The 12,744-nt window shown below is 38.0% G+C and overlaps 1 protein-coding gene across 1 annotated transcript in view; it reads left to right on the forward strand.

Annotated features, from left to right (window-relative positions):
- Positions 1–12,744, forward strand: part of SGCG (sarcoglycan gamma) — a 146,000-nt gene that overhangs the window by 37,373 nt on the left and 95,883 nt on the right. The window contains exon 3 of the mRNA XM_038371571.2: positions 9,501–9,698. Coding sequence (XP_038227499.2) covers positions 9,501–9,698 — 198 coding nt within the window. The remainder of the gene's footprint in view (positions 1–9,500; positions 9,699–12,744) is intronic.

Raw genomic sequence — 12,744 nt, forward strand, 5'->3', positions numbered from 1 at the left:
CAAACTGGATTATTCTTCTCCTTTGTTTGTCTTTACTCCTTAGAATATTAACTAGTAAAAAAAAATCCTCTTATGTTGAATCCTAATACTAATAATCAAAATATACTCCCCTTTAAAAGATGGAAATAAGTGCTGAAATTAGTTTACTGTTGTCAATTTCAAGCTGTGTAACAGCTGGTCCTACTATTATTAAACAGCAGTGTTGACTGACTTCTTTCCCAGTGGGTAGTTAAAGATACAGAAGCACGTTGTTAAACATTGGCCTGCTTCTTGATATCTAGAAATCTGATTTTAATTTATCAATTGTTTTACCTTCTGATTTGAAACTAAGACAATATTACTTCCCTAATTTAGTTCACATGGGTTTGAATATAATAAATAAGAGTTCATGATTTTAAAATGAATGTCTGTGTTAAATTGCATGGTGTCAGAATATAAAGTTACATGTTGTAGATGTGAAATGTATCTGTCACAGACTGAAAATAAATTAATACATTTTTATACAGAAGTGGCAGCTGACCAAAAATATTGTCCTATTTTAAATTTCCAGAGGATACACAGAGTTATATAGCTTGCTATTCTATTTTAAATTTTCAATATTTAATTGAATTTGCAAATTATTTTAAAAAATCAGTGAGTATTAGCATTACCTATTTAAGGTTTGCCATATTAATATAATCTTAAAGGATGATATTAAATTCCCTCTTGTACTTGTTATATATAATGCATTTTTCTTGTTTTTTAAGGGAATCATTCAGCTGTTTCTGAATAATACAACTAGCCCATACCTTAGCTTACAATAACTACTTCTGAGAGACGCTAGGACAAACTTCCTGTAAGCCCCCTTGAGCCCAACTCGGTCATTTTCTCTTCTTGAACTGTTATCTAGCGCTTGGATCACACTGTACAACTAATCTACCTGCAGATTACAATAACCCAAATGGAAATCTTTCACCTCCATGTAGAGAAAAGCCTTCCAGCCTCTTAGCCTAGGAAGATCGAAATAAGAAAACACATAGAAATAGTTTTTTTCAAGTAATTTACAATCCTATACTGACCAGCATTAAAATGTATAGATAATTAGATATATTTACTTAAACTTTCACGTGTAATATGTCATTCTCAAGCCAAGAAAGTTCTCTACTCTGAAATGTTCTATTGTTATGAAGTATAATGACATACACAGGCCCAAAAATGTATTTATTTTGTCATGATATACCATATGCTTATCAAGAGAAACTGGTTTGATACATGGTAATGCTGATGAGAACTCATAATTCAAGAAGATTCATTAAGTCTTAATGTAATGTTTTGATGTTAGTGAATAGCAGAAGGGAGGAGATCTGAGTGACAGAGTATGAAAATTGGAACAAAATGCTATAATACTGGTTGCACTGTATAATCACAGCCTACCATCAAAAAATTAATCAGTTTTGTTCATTGCACAAGGTGGATATACAAAGGGGAAATACCACCATTAGAGGAGAAAACTTACAGATGCGCAATGTGTGAAACATAGTTGAAAAAGATTTGATGGTCCTGATTTAACTCTTTATGCTGCTGTTCAATTTTAGAATGCTATTAAGCAGATCTGAACAGAAAGAATCTGGATTTCAATAAAAGCATAATTTTTTTTTCTTTAGAGAAATATTTTTTAGTGATTACAACAACAGAGATGAGATCTTCTTTACAAAATTTCTTTTGGTTTATCTCTTCAGAAGCATTGGCTGAATTAGTGTTATTTAAAATTAATTAACTCTTAATTAAAAGTCTGCTTTTTGTGATCATCTCTTATTGCAATGTGTTGCAAAAGGAAATGTTAGTGTAATTATGTGAAAATATATGTACTCTGCAATAAGGATGACTTTGTTGGCTGACAGAACTTTTCAGAAATCTTACAAATTGCAACAAAGGTCTTGTGTGTTTGAATGGAATTATTTTCTGTTTCTTGGGTTGTAGTCATTCTTCATAGGCATATAGGTAATGTATATGAAATCCACAAATGTTTTTTGTTTATTATGATGAAAAAAGTGAAGTAAATGGTATTTGAATGTAACCAGCTATTCAGTTTTAGTGTAACAATTTTGAAAGAAGGATATTTCACACCCCATATGTTTTTAAAACAAAACCATGTTGAAATCCAGAATGGTGATTGCAGCTATTTGTCCAAGAAAAGAGAAACTGAATCAAATCAAGACTGGATGCCTTTCTGGAAGATACACTTAAATTAGACACAAGTTACTGGACTCCATGCAGGAGTAACTGCGTGAAAGTCTACTGCTTGTGTTACACAAGAAGTCAGACTAGATGGTCTAATGGTCCCTTCAGGCCTTAAAATCCTTGCAATGTATAGATTCATATGTTTTGAGGCCAGAAAGACCATTGTGATTGTTTAATCTGACCTCCTTCATAACACAGGCTGTAGGACTTACCTGTATTTATTCTTGCTTCGAGTACAATCGCTGTGCATTAATTATAGCATGTCTTTTAGGAAAATATCTAGTCTTGATTTAAAAATTACCTGTAATGGAGATTCATCCACAATCCTTGATACTTAGTTCCAGTGGTTAATTGCGTTCCCTATTAAACATTTTCATTTGATTTCTAGTCTAAATTTGTCTAGCTTTAACTTCCAGCCATTGGATCTTTTTATATCTTTGTCTGCTAGATTGCAAGTCCTCTATTATCAAATTTCTGTTCCCAATGTAGGTGTTTATAGAATCTAATAGATTCATTCCCATAACCCTCTCTTTGGTAAGCTAAGTAATTTGAGATCCTTGACTCTATCATTATAAGGCATGTTTACCTATCTCTTAATCATGCTCATGGCTCTTTTTTGAATCCTCACCAATTTATCAACATGCTTTTTCTTCGAGTAGTGTCCTTGTGGATGCTCCACTTCAGGCGTTGGTGCATTCCTATGCAGCAGATCGGAGATTTTTGGTAGTAGTGCTTAGCGCAGTAGTTGTCTCGCAGTGCTGTTGGCACTTCATGTAACGCGTGCACAACCAGACTCATTCAGTTCCTTCCCAACCGTCCTCAGTTGCAGATGGAGCTCAGAGGCAGTGCTGCCTCTTCTTTTTTTCTATAGAAATAATTTGATGAGTTGTAGCTTAGTATGTCTCGTTTATTTAGATAGTTAGTTATCATTTCTTCAACCCCACAAAATTTTTAATTGTTATCACCCCCATTTCCTCTTTGGGAAACTTTAAACAGCCACGATGCCTGGCTCGCCCAGGTTTAAATGCTGTGACTCTTGCCATGAGATGGTGCCAGTCTCCAACGGCCACTCGTCATGTGTCTGTTATTTGTGGGAGACACATATCCCTCAAAAATGTGCCCACTGTAGTAACCTGAAAGCCAGGGCGCAGTGTGACAGAGATCTCCACCTCAAGATGATTTTAATGGAAAAGTCCCTTCAGTCTATTCCTCAGGGACCAAAATCAGCATCAGCAGATGGTTCCCTGAGCAAAATCTCTGCTAATGGAAGTGCTCAGTCTTCCAAAACTTCCAGGAAGTGAGTTGCAAATCTCTGCAAATGGAAGAGATTCTCACTATGGTGCCAACAAAAACAGTTAACTGCAGGCATGGCACTTCTACCAGTCATACTGGACTACATACTGGAACTCATAGAATTGGGTTTATCCATAAGCTCTATCAAAGTACACTTAGTCTTTTTTTTTTTTTTTGCCCAACTATCTAGTCACCAGAAGGAAATCTTTCACCTCAGCCACTGTACAAATTCACATGTTTGGAAGGCATTTATGAGATGGCATACTGAGTGCAATATTAATGTCTTCTCTTGTTTCCTCCGATATGTATTGGTTAGATGCAACAAACGGACTCAGTGTCCTTCACATTCATTTCCTAGTGATTTCAGCTATTGGTAGTTTTCTTGCAGTATAAGGGAAAATTACTCACACCCTATACCAGCGTATTTGTTAGACACCCTTCTATGATTCTCTTAACCCTGAGCTGGATTTGTCTTTGGTTTGGACAATAATAGCAGTTCATCTTTTTTAAAACTCTAGAAGCAATTTCCTTTAAGCTGCTGTCCCTCAAGGTAGTGTTTTGTAGTGACTTCCACTAGAAGATGGGGAGCTGAATGCTTGAGTTTATCCCTAATGTGAACACTAGATTTCCTATCAACGTATCTATAGTTTGCCTTAACTTTGAGTGTTTTCAGAAAAGAAGACTGCACTTTCTCTAGGGTTAAACATTCTCCTTATCTTGTATTGCCAACATTTTATTAACATGAAGCATGATTTGTTGGCTTTAAGGCTCCAGTCAAGAAATGGTATTTTAATGTATTGAGTCCCTTTAAAGAGAAAAGTACTTCTGAGACAACTCTTGCTTGATGGATCAAGGATTGCGTCTTGCTGACCTGTGAACAGGCTAATGATGTAAGATGGATATATCATTATTCATTGGTCTTTCATCTGTCATACCATTATAGCAATAAGTGAACAGAGAAGACAATCTATAGTTTTCTCCTTCTGCTTTCTCTCTGTGTATTACTTGAAAACCTAGGCCAAGATTTACCAAAGTGACTGGTGATTTTGTGTGCCCTACTTTTGGGATGGCAGGTTTGAGATGCCTTTAAAGGGGCTTGAATTTCAGGGAGAAGGCTGCTTAATGCTTTCGATAAATCAAGCACCTTTAAGGCATCTCAAGTTGGAGATGTAAGACTTGAGGTACCCAAAATATAGCCAATTTTTAAAATCTTGGTTAGGCTTTAAGACCATACAGGAACCTAAAGTAACATTAATAAAATCACGTAAAAAGTATTTTGCTCTCTCCTTTGACTCTGAGGCAGGTTTCTGATTAGATGACAAAGATTTTTTTTCTATCAGAAAGGATATTTTAAATGAGAAAAAATAAGTATGCATGAAAGATAAAAAGCAAATCCTTGATATAAGTTTTAAATAGCATTTTTAGCAGTACTTATTCACAAATATACAACCATTAAGTACAGTTGATTCTGATGCAGCAGTTAAGTTTGTGCTGAGAGTGACTATCTTCCCAGCTATTGCAGTAACAGTTATGATGTACAATGAGGTTAGCTGTGATGAACTCATAGTTATTATGCAGATTTGCACTAATGCGTATGCAAACACTTCAGTATGGTGTAGTACTTTCTCAGTGCTTGTTCCCACAGATTGAAGTTCAAGGAGCCCTCGCTTTTTAGCTAATGAGACTAGTTTATGGTGCAAATTATAATATGCATAAAATATGCAAATTCCAAGTACATTATCGTGACATATACTTTCGGGACAATAGTATATATTGGATATTGTTTGCTGGGGTTGAAAAAAGGGAAAAAAATCTTCTAGTCATACAAGTTTGGGTTTTCCCTCCCTACTTGATTTTAATCTGAACGCATCTCCAAATGGGGTCCTGAGGTTTGTCTCCTCCTTTTTACTGGAATTGTTACATCCTCTGAATCATTCTCCCTCTAGCAGAAAATTACTATAGCTGCAATATTTATTTCAGCTTGTTATCTTTACTTAGTGGGCAGGTAAGTAGTGTTTTGACAAACTGCTGATATCCTCTCCGAAGTTCAAGCATCTCACCTTGTCATGTGCCTAAGTTCCATCAGACTGGGAAGTCAGAGTCCTAATCTACTTCTGCATACTGGCATTATATAGTGACTCCTACAAGTCAGACATCCTGCACTCTATAAACACAGTTTTGATGAGGATTATGTTTAGTAAAGATATTCATTTTAAATTGTTCAGTTTTATTCCCCCCGGGACCAGATCTTGTGTTCCAGTTAGGACTAAATCAAGATTTGCCTCTCTCCTTGTGAGCTGCAGAACTAGCTGCTCCAAGAAGCAGTCATTAATAGTGTCTAAAAATTTCATTTCTGCATCCTGTCCTGACATGACATGTACCCAGTCAATATGGAGATAGTTGAAATCTCCATTATGATTGAATTTTCTATTTTTACAGCTTCTCTAATCTCTCTGAGAATTTCATAATCACGATCACCATCTTCATCCTGGTCAGGTGGTTGGTAGTGTATTCCTTCTGCTGTATTCTTATTATTCAAGCATGGAATTTCAAACTGCTGCACAATTTGATTCATTAAAGATTTTTCCTATATTTGACTCTATGCTTTCTTTGACATATAGTGCCACTCCTCCACCAGATGACCTGCTCTTGTCATTCCTATATATTTTGTACTTTGATATTACCATGTACCATTGATTATCATAGTTCCACCACATTTCTGTGATGCCTATTATATCAATATCCTCATTTCATACCAGGCATTCAAATTCACCCATCTTAGTATTTAGACGTCTAGCATTTTTATATAAGAACTTATAAAATTTATCAGTAAAGTATCCACCGCAGCAGCGGGGCTGTAGGAGCTGTCAAGAGGAGGCGTCAGCCCCCATCGCAGCCATGAAGCTGGAGGAGCTATCAGCCCCTGAAGCCGCTGTGGGGCTGGAGAAGCTGTCGGCCCCCAAAGCAGCTGCGGGGCCAGAAGAGCTGTCTGCTCACGCCACAGTGGCGGGGTTCAAGGCAGGATCCAGGGACTGGGTTCATCAGAGCCGAAGGTTCATTATTATGAAGGGTGTTATAGCAAGGGTGTACTGTATTTAGTTGCCTGCCTTCATGCGGTATAATTGAATGGGACTCTTCTTTTCATTTGACTGTTTCTCTTCAGCTCCTACCTGTACTTTATCAGCTTCTTTATACCAGCTTGAGCATTTTCAGGAAGTAAAAGGATTTGTCTGCCAACATGGTGAGGTTAGCTCAACTGATAACAACAAATCAATGACAGTATTATTGAATCACTGCTGTAGCAAGAAAATGTTGGGAATGGTCAAACACACAAGTTGTTACACCAGTTTTTATTTGAGTATGGAATAAAACATAGCCTTTGCAATGTTTTATGAATTATAGGTTTTTTTAACTATGAAAGAAGAGATATAGAAATGTGATGAATATTATAATTATGCAAGGAAGGTAGGTGTACTATAATACCTACACTTCTGTTTAATTGTCAACCTAGACTATTTTCTTTGACTCGTGGTTTGGTAGAAAGCTACAGATCACAAAAGACAGATATTCCTAAAGCTGGGGATCAGAATTTGTGAACCACTTACTTGTTACAGACAGAGCGTCGCTCTGCAGGAGACTTGGAAAGAGTTTCCCTAATAAGTTAGAGCAATTCAGCAGCGCGGCAAGGATGTAATTTAATCACATTTTTAAAATTATTTGTGCTGACCATAGTGATCTAATTCCCAAGAGTAAATTCAAAATTGATAAGAAACCTCATGTGAATCCTATCTGAAGGAACTCTCATTTGGGAATATAATACTGTGAGAAAATGGACATGTTTTCTTATGTAAGAGCCCAGAGGGCTTACCTGGTTTATGGGAAATACCTGAATTTACAAAATCTGTTTACTTCTGGACATTAGCGTTTGGGGTTCCCTCCGCCCCCCTTTATATCAGTGGAGCTGAGACAGATGTTACCCATTGTTGGTTTTTAATAAACAGCTTCAGCTGTTGAGTTTTTATTCTCTTGGCTCAAATGTAAACTTCCATACTTTCAAGGTGTAAAGTAGTGACAGTCTTCATATTTTAAGGGAAAGTATTTTGGTAAGTAACTAATTGCCTTTAAGTTGTAGTAAGTGCTTCTTTGAAAACTATAATGTAGTGTGACTGAAAATGTTTAACCCTGGTTACTATTGTATGTTTCTATTCATAGAACATCTTTAAATATTTATTGTGATAAAAGGTTGAGCAAGCATGTTTTTCCTTTGCAGTTTTAAAACCTCTTTTCCTTCTTCATATACAGGAAACCTAACAAACTTTGACATTCCAGTGATACACAGTTTAGTACTGCAACAAGCTAGTTGTAACAGTTACTGCATATATAAAATATTGGAATGTATGTTGTGATATAATTGGTATTTAAAACAGAAAAGAATATACAATAACTCTTGGAATTTTAAAAAATCCTAAATTTTGTTTTATCTCAACAGTATCTTCAACATAGTTTACAATATCATTCTACAATACAATTATTGCTATGTGAGTTGCAGATTATGACATGAGTCATGTAATATTTTCAGGTGGGTTTTTTTGTTCAAATATTATGAAAAAGGAGCAAAAATGTTGCTATTCTATGCTCTCATCCAGCAAATTGGAGTCTAATAATGATATTACTTAAAGTGAAAAGGAGTACTTGTGGCACCTTAGAGACTAACAAATTTATTAGAGCATAAGCTTTCGTGAGCTACAGCTCACTTCATCGGATGCATTTGGTGGAAAAAACAGAGGAGAGATTTATATACACACACACAGAGAACATGAAACAATGGGTTTATCATACACACTGTAAGGAGAGTGATCACTTAAGATAAGCCATCACCCACAGCAGGGGGGGGAAAGGAGGAAAACCTTCCATGGTGACAAGCAGGTAGGCTAATTCCAGCAGTTAACAAGAATATCAGAGGAACAGTGGGGGGTGGGGTGGGGGGGAGAAATACCATGGGGAAATAGTTTTACTTTGTGTAATGACTCATCCATTCCCAGTCTCTATTCAAGCCTAAGTTAATTGTATCCAGTTTGCAAATTAATTCCAATTCAGCAGTCTCTCGTTGGAGTCTGTTTTTGAAGCTTTTTTGTTGAAGTATAGCCACTCTTAGGTCTGTGATCGAGTGACCAGAGAGATTGAAGTGTTCTCCAACTGGTTTTTGAATGTTATAATTCTTGACGTCTGATTTGTGTCCATTCATTCTTTTACGTAGAGACTGTCCAGTTTGGCCAATGTACATGGCAGAGGGGCATTGCTGGCACATTCAAAAACCAGTTGGAGAACACTTCAATCTCTCTGGTCACTCGATCACAGACCTAAGAGTGGCTATACTTCAACAAAAAAGCTTCAAAAACAGACTCCAACAAGAGACTGCTGAATTGGAATTAATTTGCAAACTGGATACAATTAACTTAGGCTTGAATAGAGACAGGGAATGGATGAGTCATTACACAAAGTAAAACTATTTCCCCATGGTATTTCTCCCCCCCCACCCCACCCCCCACTGTTCCTCTGATATTCTTGTTAACTGCTGGAATTAGCCTACCTGCTTGTCACCATGGAAGGTTTTCCTCCTTTCCCCCCCCTGCTGTGGGTGATGGCTTATCTTAAGTGATCACTCTCCTTACAGTGTGTATGATAAACCCATTGTTTCATGTTCTCTGTGTGTGTGTATATAAATCTCTCCTCTGTTTTTTCCACCAAATGCATCCGATGAAGTGAGCTGTAGCTCACGAAAGCTTATGCTCTAATAAATTTGTTAGTCTCTAAGGTGCCACAAGTACTCCTTTTCTTTTTGCGAATACAGACTAACACGGCTGCTACTCTGAAACATTACTTAAAGTGGTAGACATTTGATTTTGTTTTTCTCTTACAAAATTTTTTAAAAGAAATTAATGTACATAGTTAACAAAACTCTTCCGCCCCCTCCCCCACTTCTGTAGCAGATGGTACGTGAACAATACACCACAACAACACAAGGCACCAGCCTAGAGAGGCCGGAGAACCAATATGTCTACAACATTGGCATTTATGGCTGGAGAAAGCGTTGCCTCTACCTGTTTGTCCTCCTCCTGCTTATCGTCCTAGTTGTGAATTTTGCTTTGACAATTTGGATTCTTAAAGTGATGTGGTTTTCTCCAGTAAGTGTCCTCTTTAATTTTCCATTCTCTTTCTAGTCTTTATTAATCATATTCTCCTCCTTTGTTTGCCTTATGACCTCACCTATTTCATATGTCTGCCAGTTTCTTCTTATGTAATAACCTTGTCTTTTTCTTACCTCATTAATTAGAATTTCTCATTCTGTTGGAAATACATACACAATAGTCATCTTTTACAACATTCATCCTTCTATAATTTTTAAATAATCATTTTTAAATGATTTTTATGTTGATGACCTGACATTTGCAGTTAATTCAAACAGTTCTGTCATAGATTTTATTTGCTCTTGCCTCACAGTTTGTTTTTTCTGCCATTTACAAAGTGTGATTGCTCTAGTTTCATTTATACCCCCAGAATTCTTCAGTGTTCAGATGTTGTTCTCACTAGTTCAGCTTCTTTTCCTATCTGCACTCAAACTCTGATTTTTAATCATCTATTTCCCCACTATTTAAGATTTAGAAATTGATTTAGCAAATTAATAAATTAAAGCTCAAAGTATTTGAAACTACTTTATGCTTTAGGTTAAGCAACTACATTGCTCAAGAAGAAATGTAATAACTTTTCACTACAATATGTATATTATTATCATGTAATTTTTAAATAGTAGTTTAAAGTGTAACTTAGGTTAAGTCCGCAAGATGAAACTTGAGTCAGAATACAATAAAATGCTTCAGTGAATATCAAAGCTAAGTTAATTTGATCCTACCATGCAGTCTGCGATGCACAGTTGATTTGAATAGACTTATTACAAGGAAAACAATAACAGTAAATTCCTACTGCTCTGCCCCTGCCATTCAGTAAAGGGAGTTATGTTAACATTTCTATCATCTATCTTCATTATGCCACAGTCACTAAATGAAGGGGCATTTTATCTTCATGGAGCTATCTCTATACTCTTCTTTCTTTTACTATAAGCAGGTGAATTTTAAGTGCTTCTTACTCAGCATAGTTATTATGATTGGATTCCTGTCAAGCTTCTTTCCCCACATAAATTCTTTTCAGCACCTTTTTTTTCATATGTACTACAGGTACAGAAGGTCTTAGATCATGTTTAATTTTTTAAACTGCTATGCAATGCATTTGGAAGATGTGCACTTTGATGACTGCACATCATGAATAACAGTGAATGTAAGTAGCTAACATTTTATGTGTGTGGCTCAAGTTCACAGTAAAGGTCACCCCTTCTCCACTTATTTTCCCATGTCTTGGCTCCCTTGTGTGGCCAATGGGTGGCTCCACTTCTAGGAGTCATGGAGTGAAAAAATTGTCAAAAACTCCCTCCCCTTTCAGGAATTTTCTCTGCAGGAACCTATGTCTCTTTCTGTTTATCCACAAGGAAAGCAGCCCTCAAGATGGGGCACACTATCTTTAGGCCTCAACGAGAGGAACCATGGACAACAGCACAGGCAAAGCAGGCTCACATCCTCTGGTCAGGAGAGGGTAGAAATACCCTGACTATAAGGGTTCTCTCCAGTTCTGAATTAAAGGACCTGTGTACCTGAAATGTCCAGCTAAGCAGTGGTTCAGCTATGTTCCTGCCTAGCCATCTGCCTATTATTGCATTCCAGGGACACCAGAATAGGGGGGGACAGGAGGCCCTGGCTCCCCCCCCCACTTTTTACAGGCTCTAAGGGTGAGCAACAGAGTAGGGGGCAGAGAGGAGCAAGTGGGGGGAGGGGTCTTGGAGGGAAGAGGTGGTGCAGGGGTGGGGTCTTGAGAGAAGGGGCAGTGTGAGGGTGGGGGTGCAGGGAGAAGGGGTGGTGCAAGGGCAGAACCTCAGGTAGAATGTGTGGCACGAGGGTGGGGACTTGGGGAGAATGGGTGGTGCGGAGGCAGGGCCCCAGTTCGGGCGCCTGTGGCCCCCTCACTTTTAGGGTGCTTCTGCTGCTCCTTTTGCATTCTTTTTTTCAGACCCTCCTTATTAAACTCTGGAGATCTTTCTGCAATTCACTGCTAAAGGATTGGGGTGTGCTGCTTCATATGCAGTCTCATCTTCTCCAAAAATGAGCAAGATAAACTACAAGTTCTTCTCCGAATGCTTGCTCATGTCCATTCCATGCTAGAAGTGTGTGCACTGCATACACAGTTGCTGGAGATTTTTCCCTCAGTGGTATCCATAGGGCCGGCTCTAGTGCTCTCAGGTGCAGCGCATGTATGCGCCAGTACAAGGAGCCCCACCAGCCCCATACCCTCTCAGTTCCTTCTTACTGCCCTTGAAGGTTGCTGTATCAATCCCTCTTGCTGTGGCAAGGTTCCTTCACCAGTGGTTGAACTTTCTCTGTTCATATTCTGTATAGTTATCGTAGTTAATGTATATAGTTCTTAGTTAGAGTTAGTATAGTATAGTAGTATAGTATAGTAGTGTTAATTAAAAGTTAGCATAAAGTTTGAGGCCTATGAACTTTGAACAGATAAACTTTGCACAGATAAACTGCCAGCGCTAAACCTCAAGTATTTGGGGGGCTGAAAATAGAGTTTAATGGGAAGTTCTGACCCCAGGTAAATAATTCAACCACAGAAGTGTCCTGGCAGTGAACTGACATACATAACAGGTACATGAGATACATTTAAGGCTAGCCTCCTTGCTTGCCTACATATCTTTTCATATAAGTTTCTTATTTTTGTATGGATTTGATTATTTGTTTTATTATAATAGGTTTATAGGACTATATTAGAGTATATTTTGGCTGTAACACAAGGGACACATCCTGTATGGTGAGCTAAGGAAAGTTAGCATACATATGTTTGGGACCTCTCACCTAGATACATTACGATGATCAGGTGTCTGTTTTTTGACTGGAACACCCGGTCAAAAAGGGACCCTGGTGGCTCAGGTCAGCACTGCCAACTGGGCTGTTAAATGTCCAGTTGGAAGTGCTGTGGAGCTAAGGCAGGCTAGTTCCTACCTGTCCTGGCTCCATGCTGCGCTCCCGGAAGCGGCCAGCAGGTCCAGCTCTTATGTGGGGGGGGCCACGGGGTTCCACGTGCTGCCCCCACCCCGAGCACCAGATCTGCGGCCAATGGGAT

The sequence above is a fragment of the Dermochelys coriacea genome, chromosome 1 (genome assembly GCF_009764565.3).
Source record: "Dermochelys coriacea isolate rDerCor1 chromosome 1, rDerCor1.pri.v4, whole genome shotgun sequence".
NCBI lineage: Eukaryota > Metazoa > Chordata > Testudines > Dermochelyidae > Dermochelys > Dermochelys coriacea.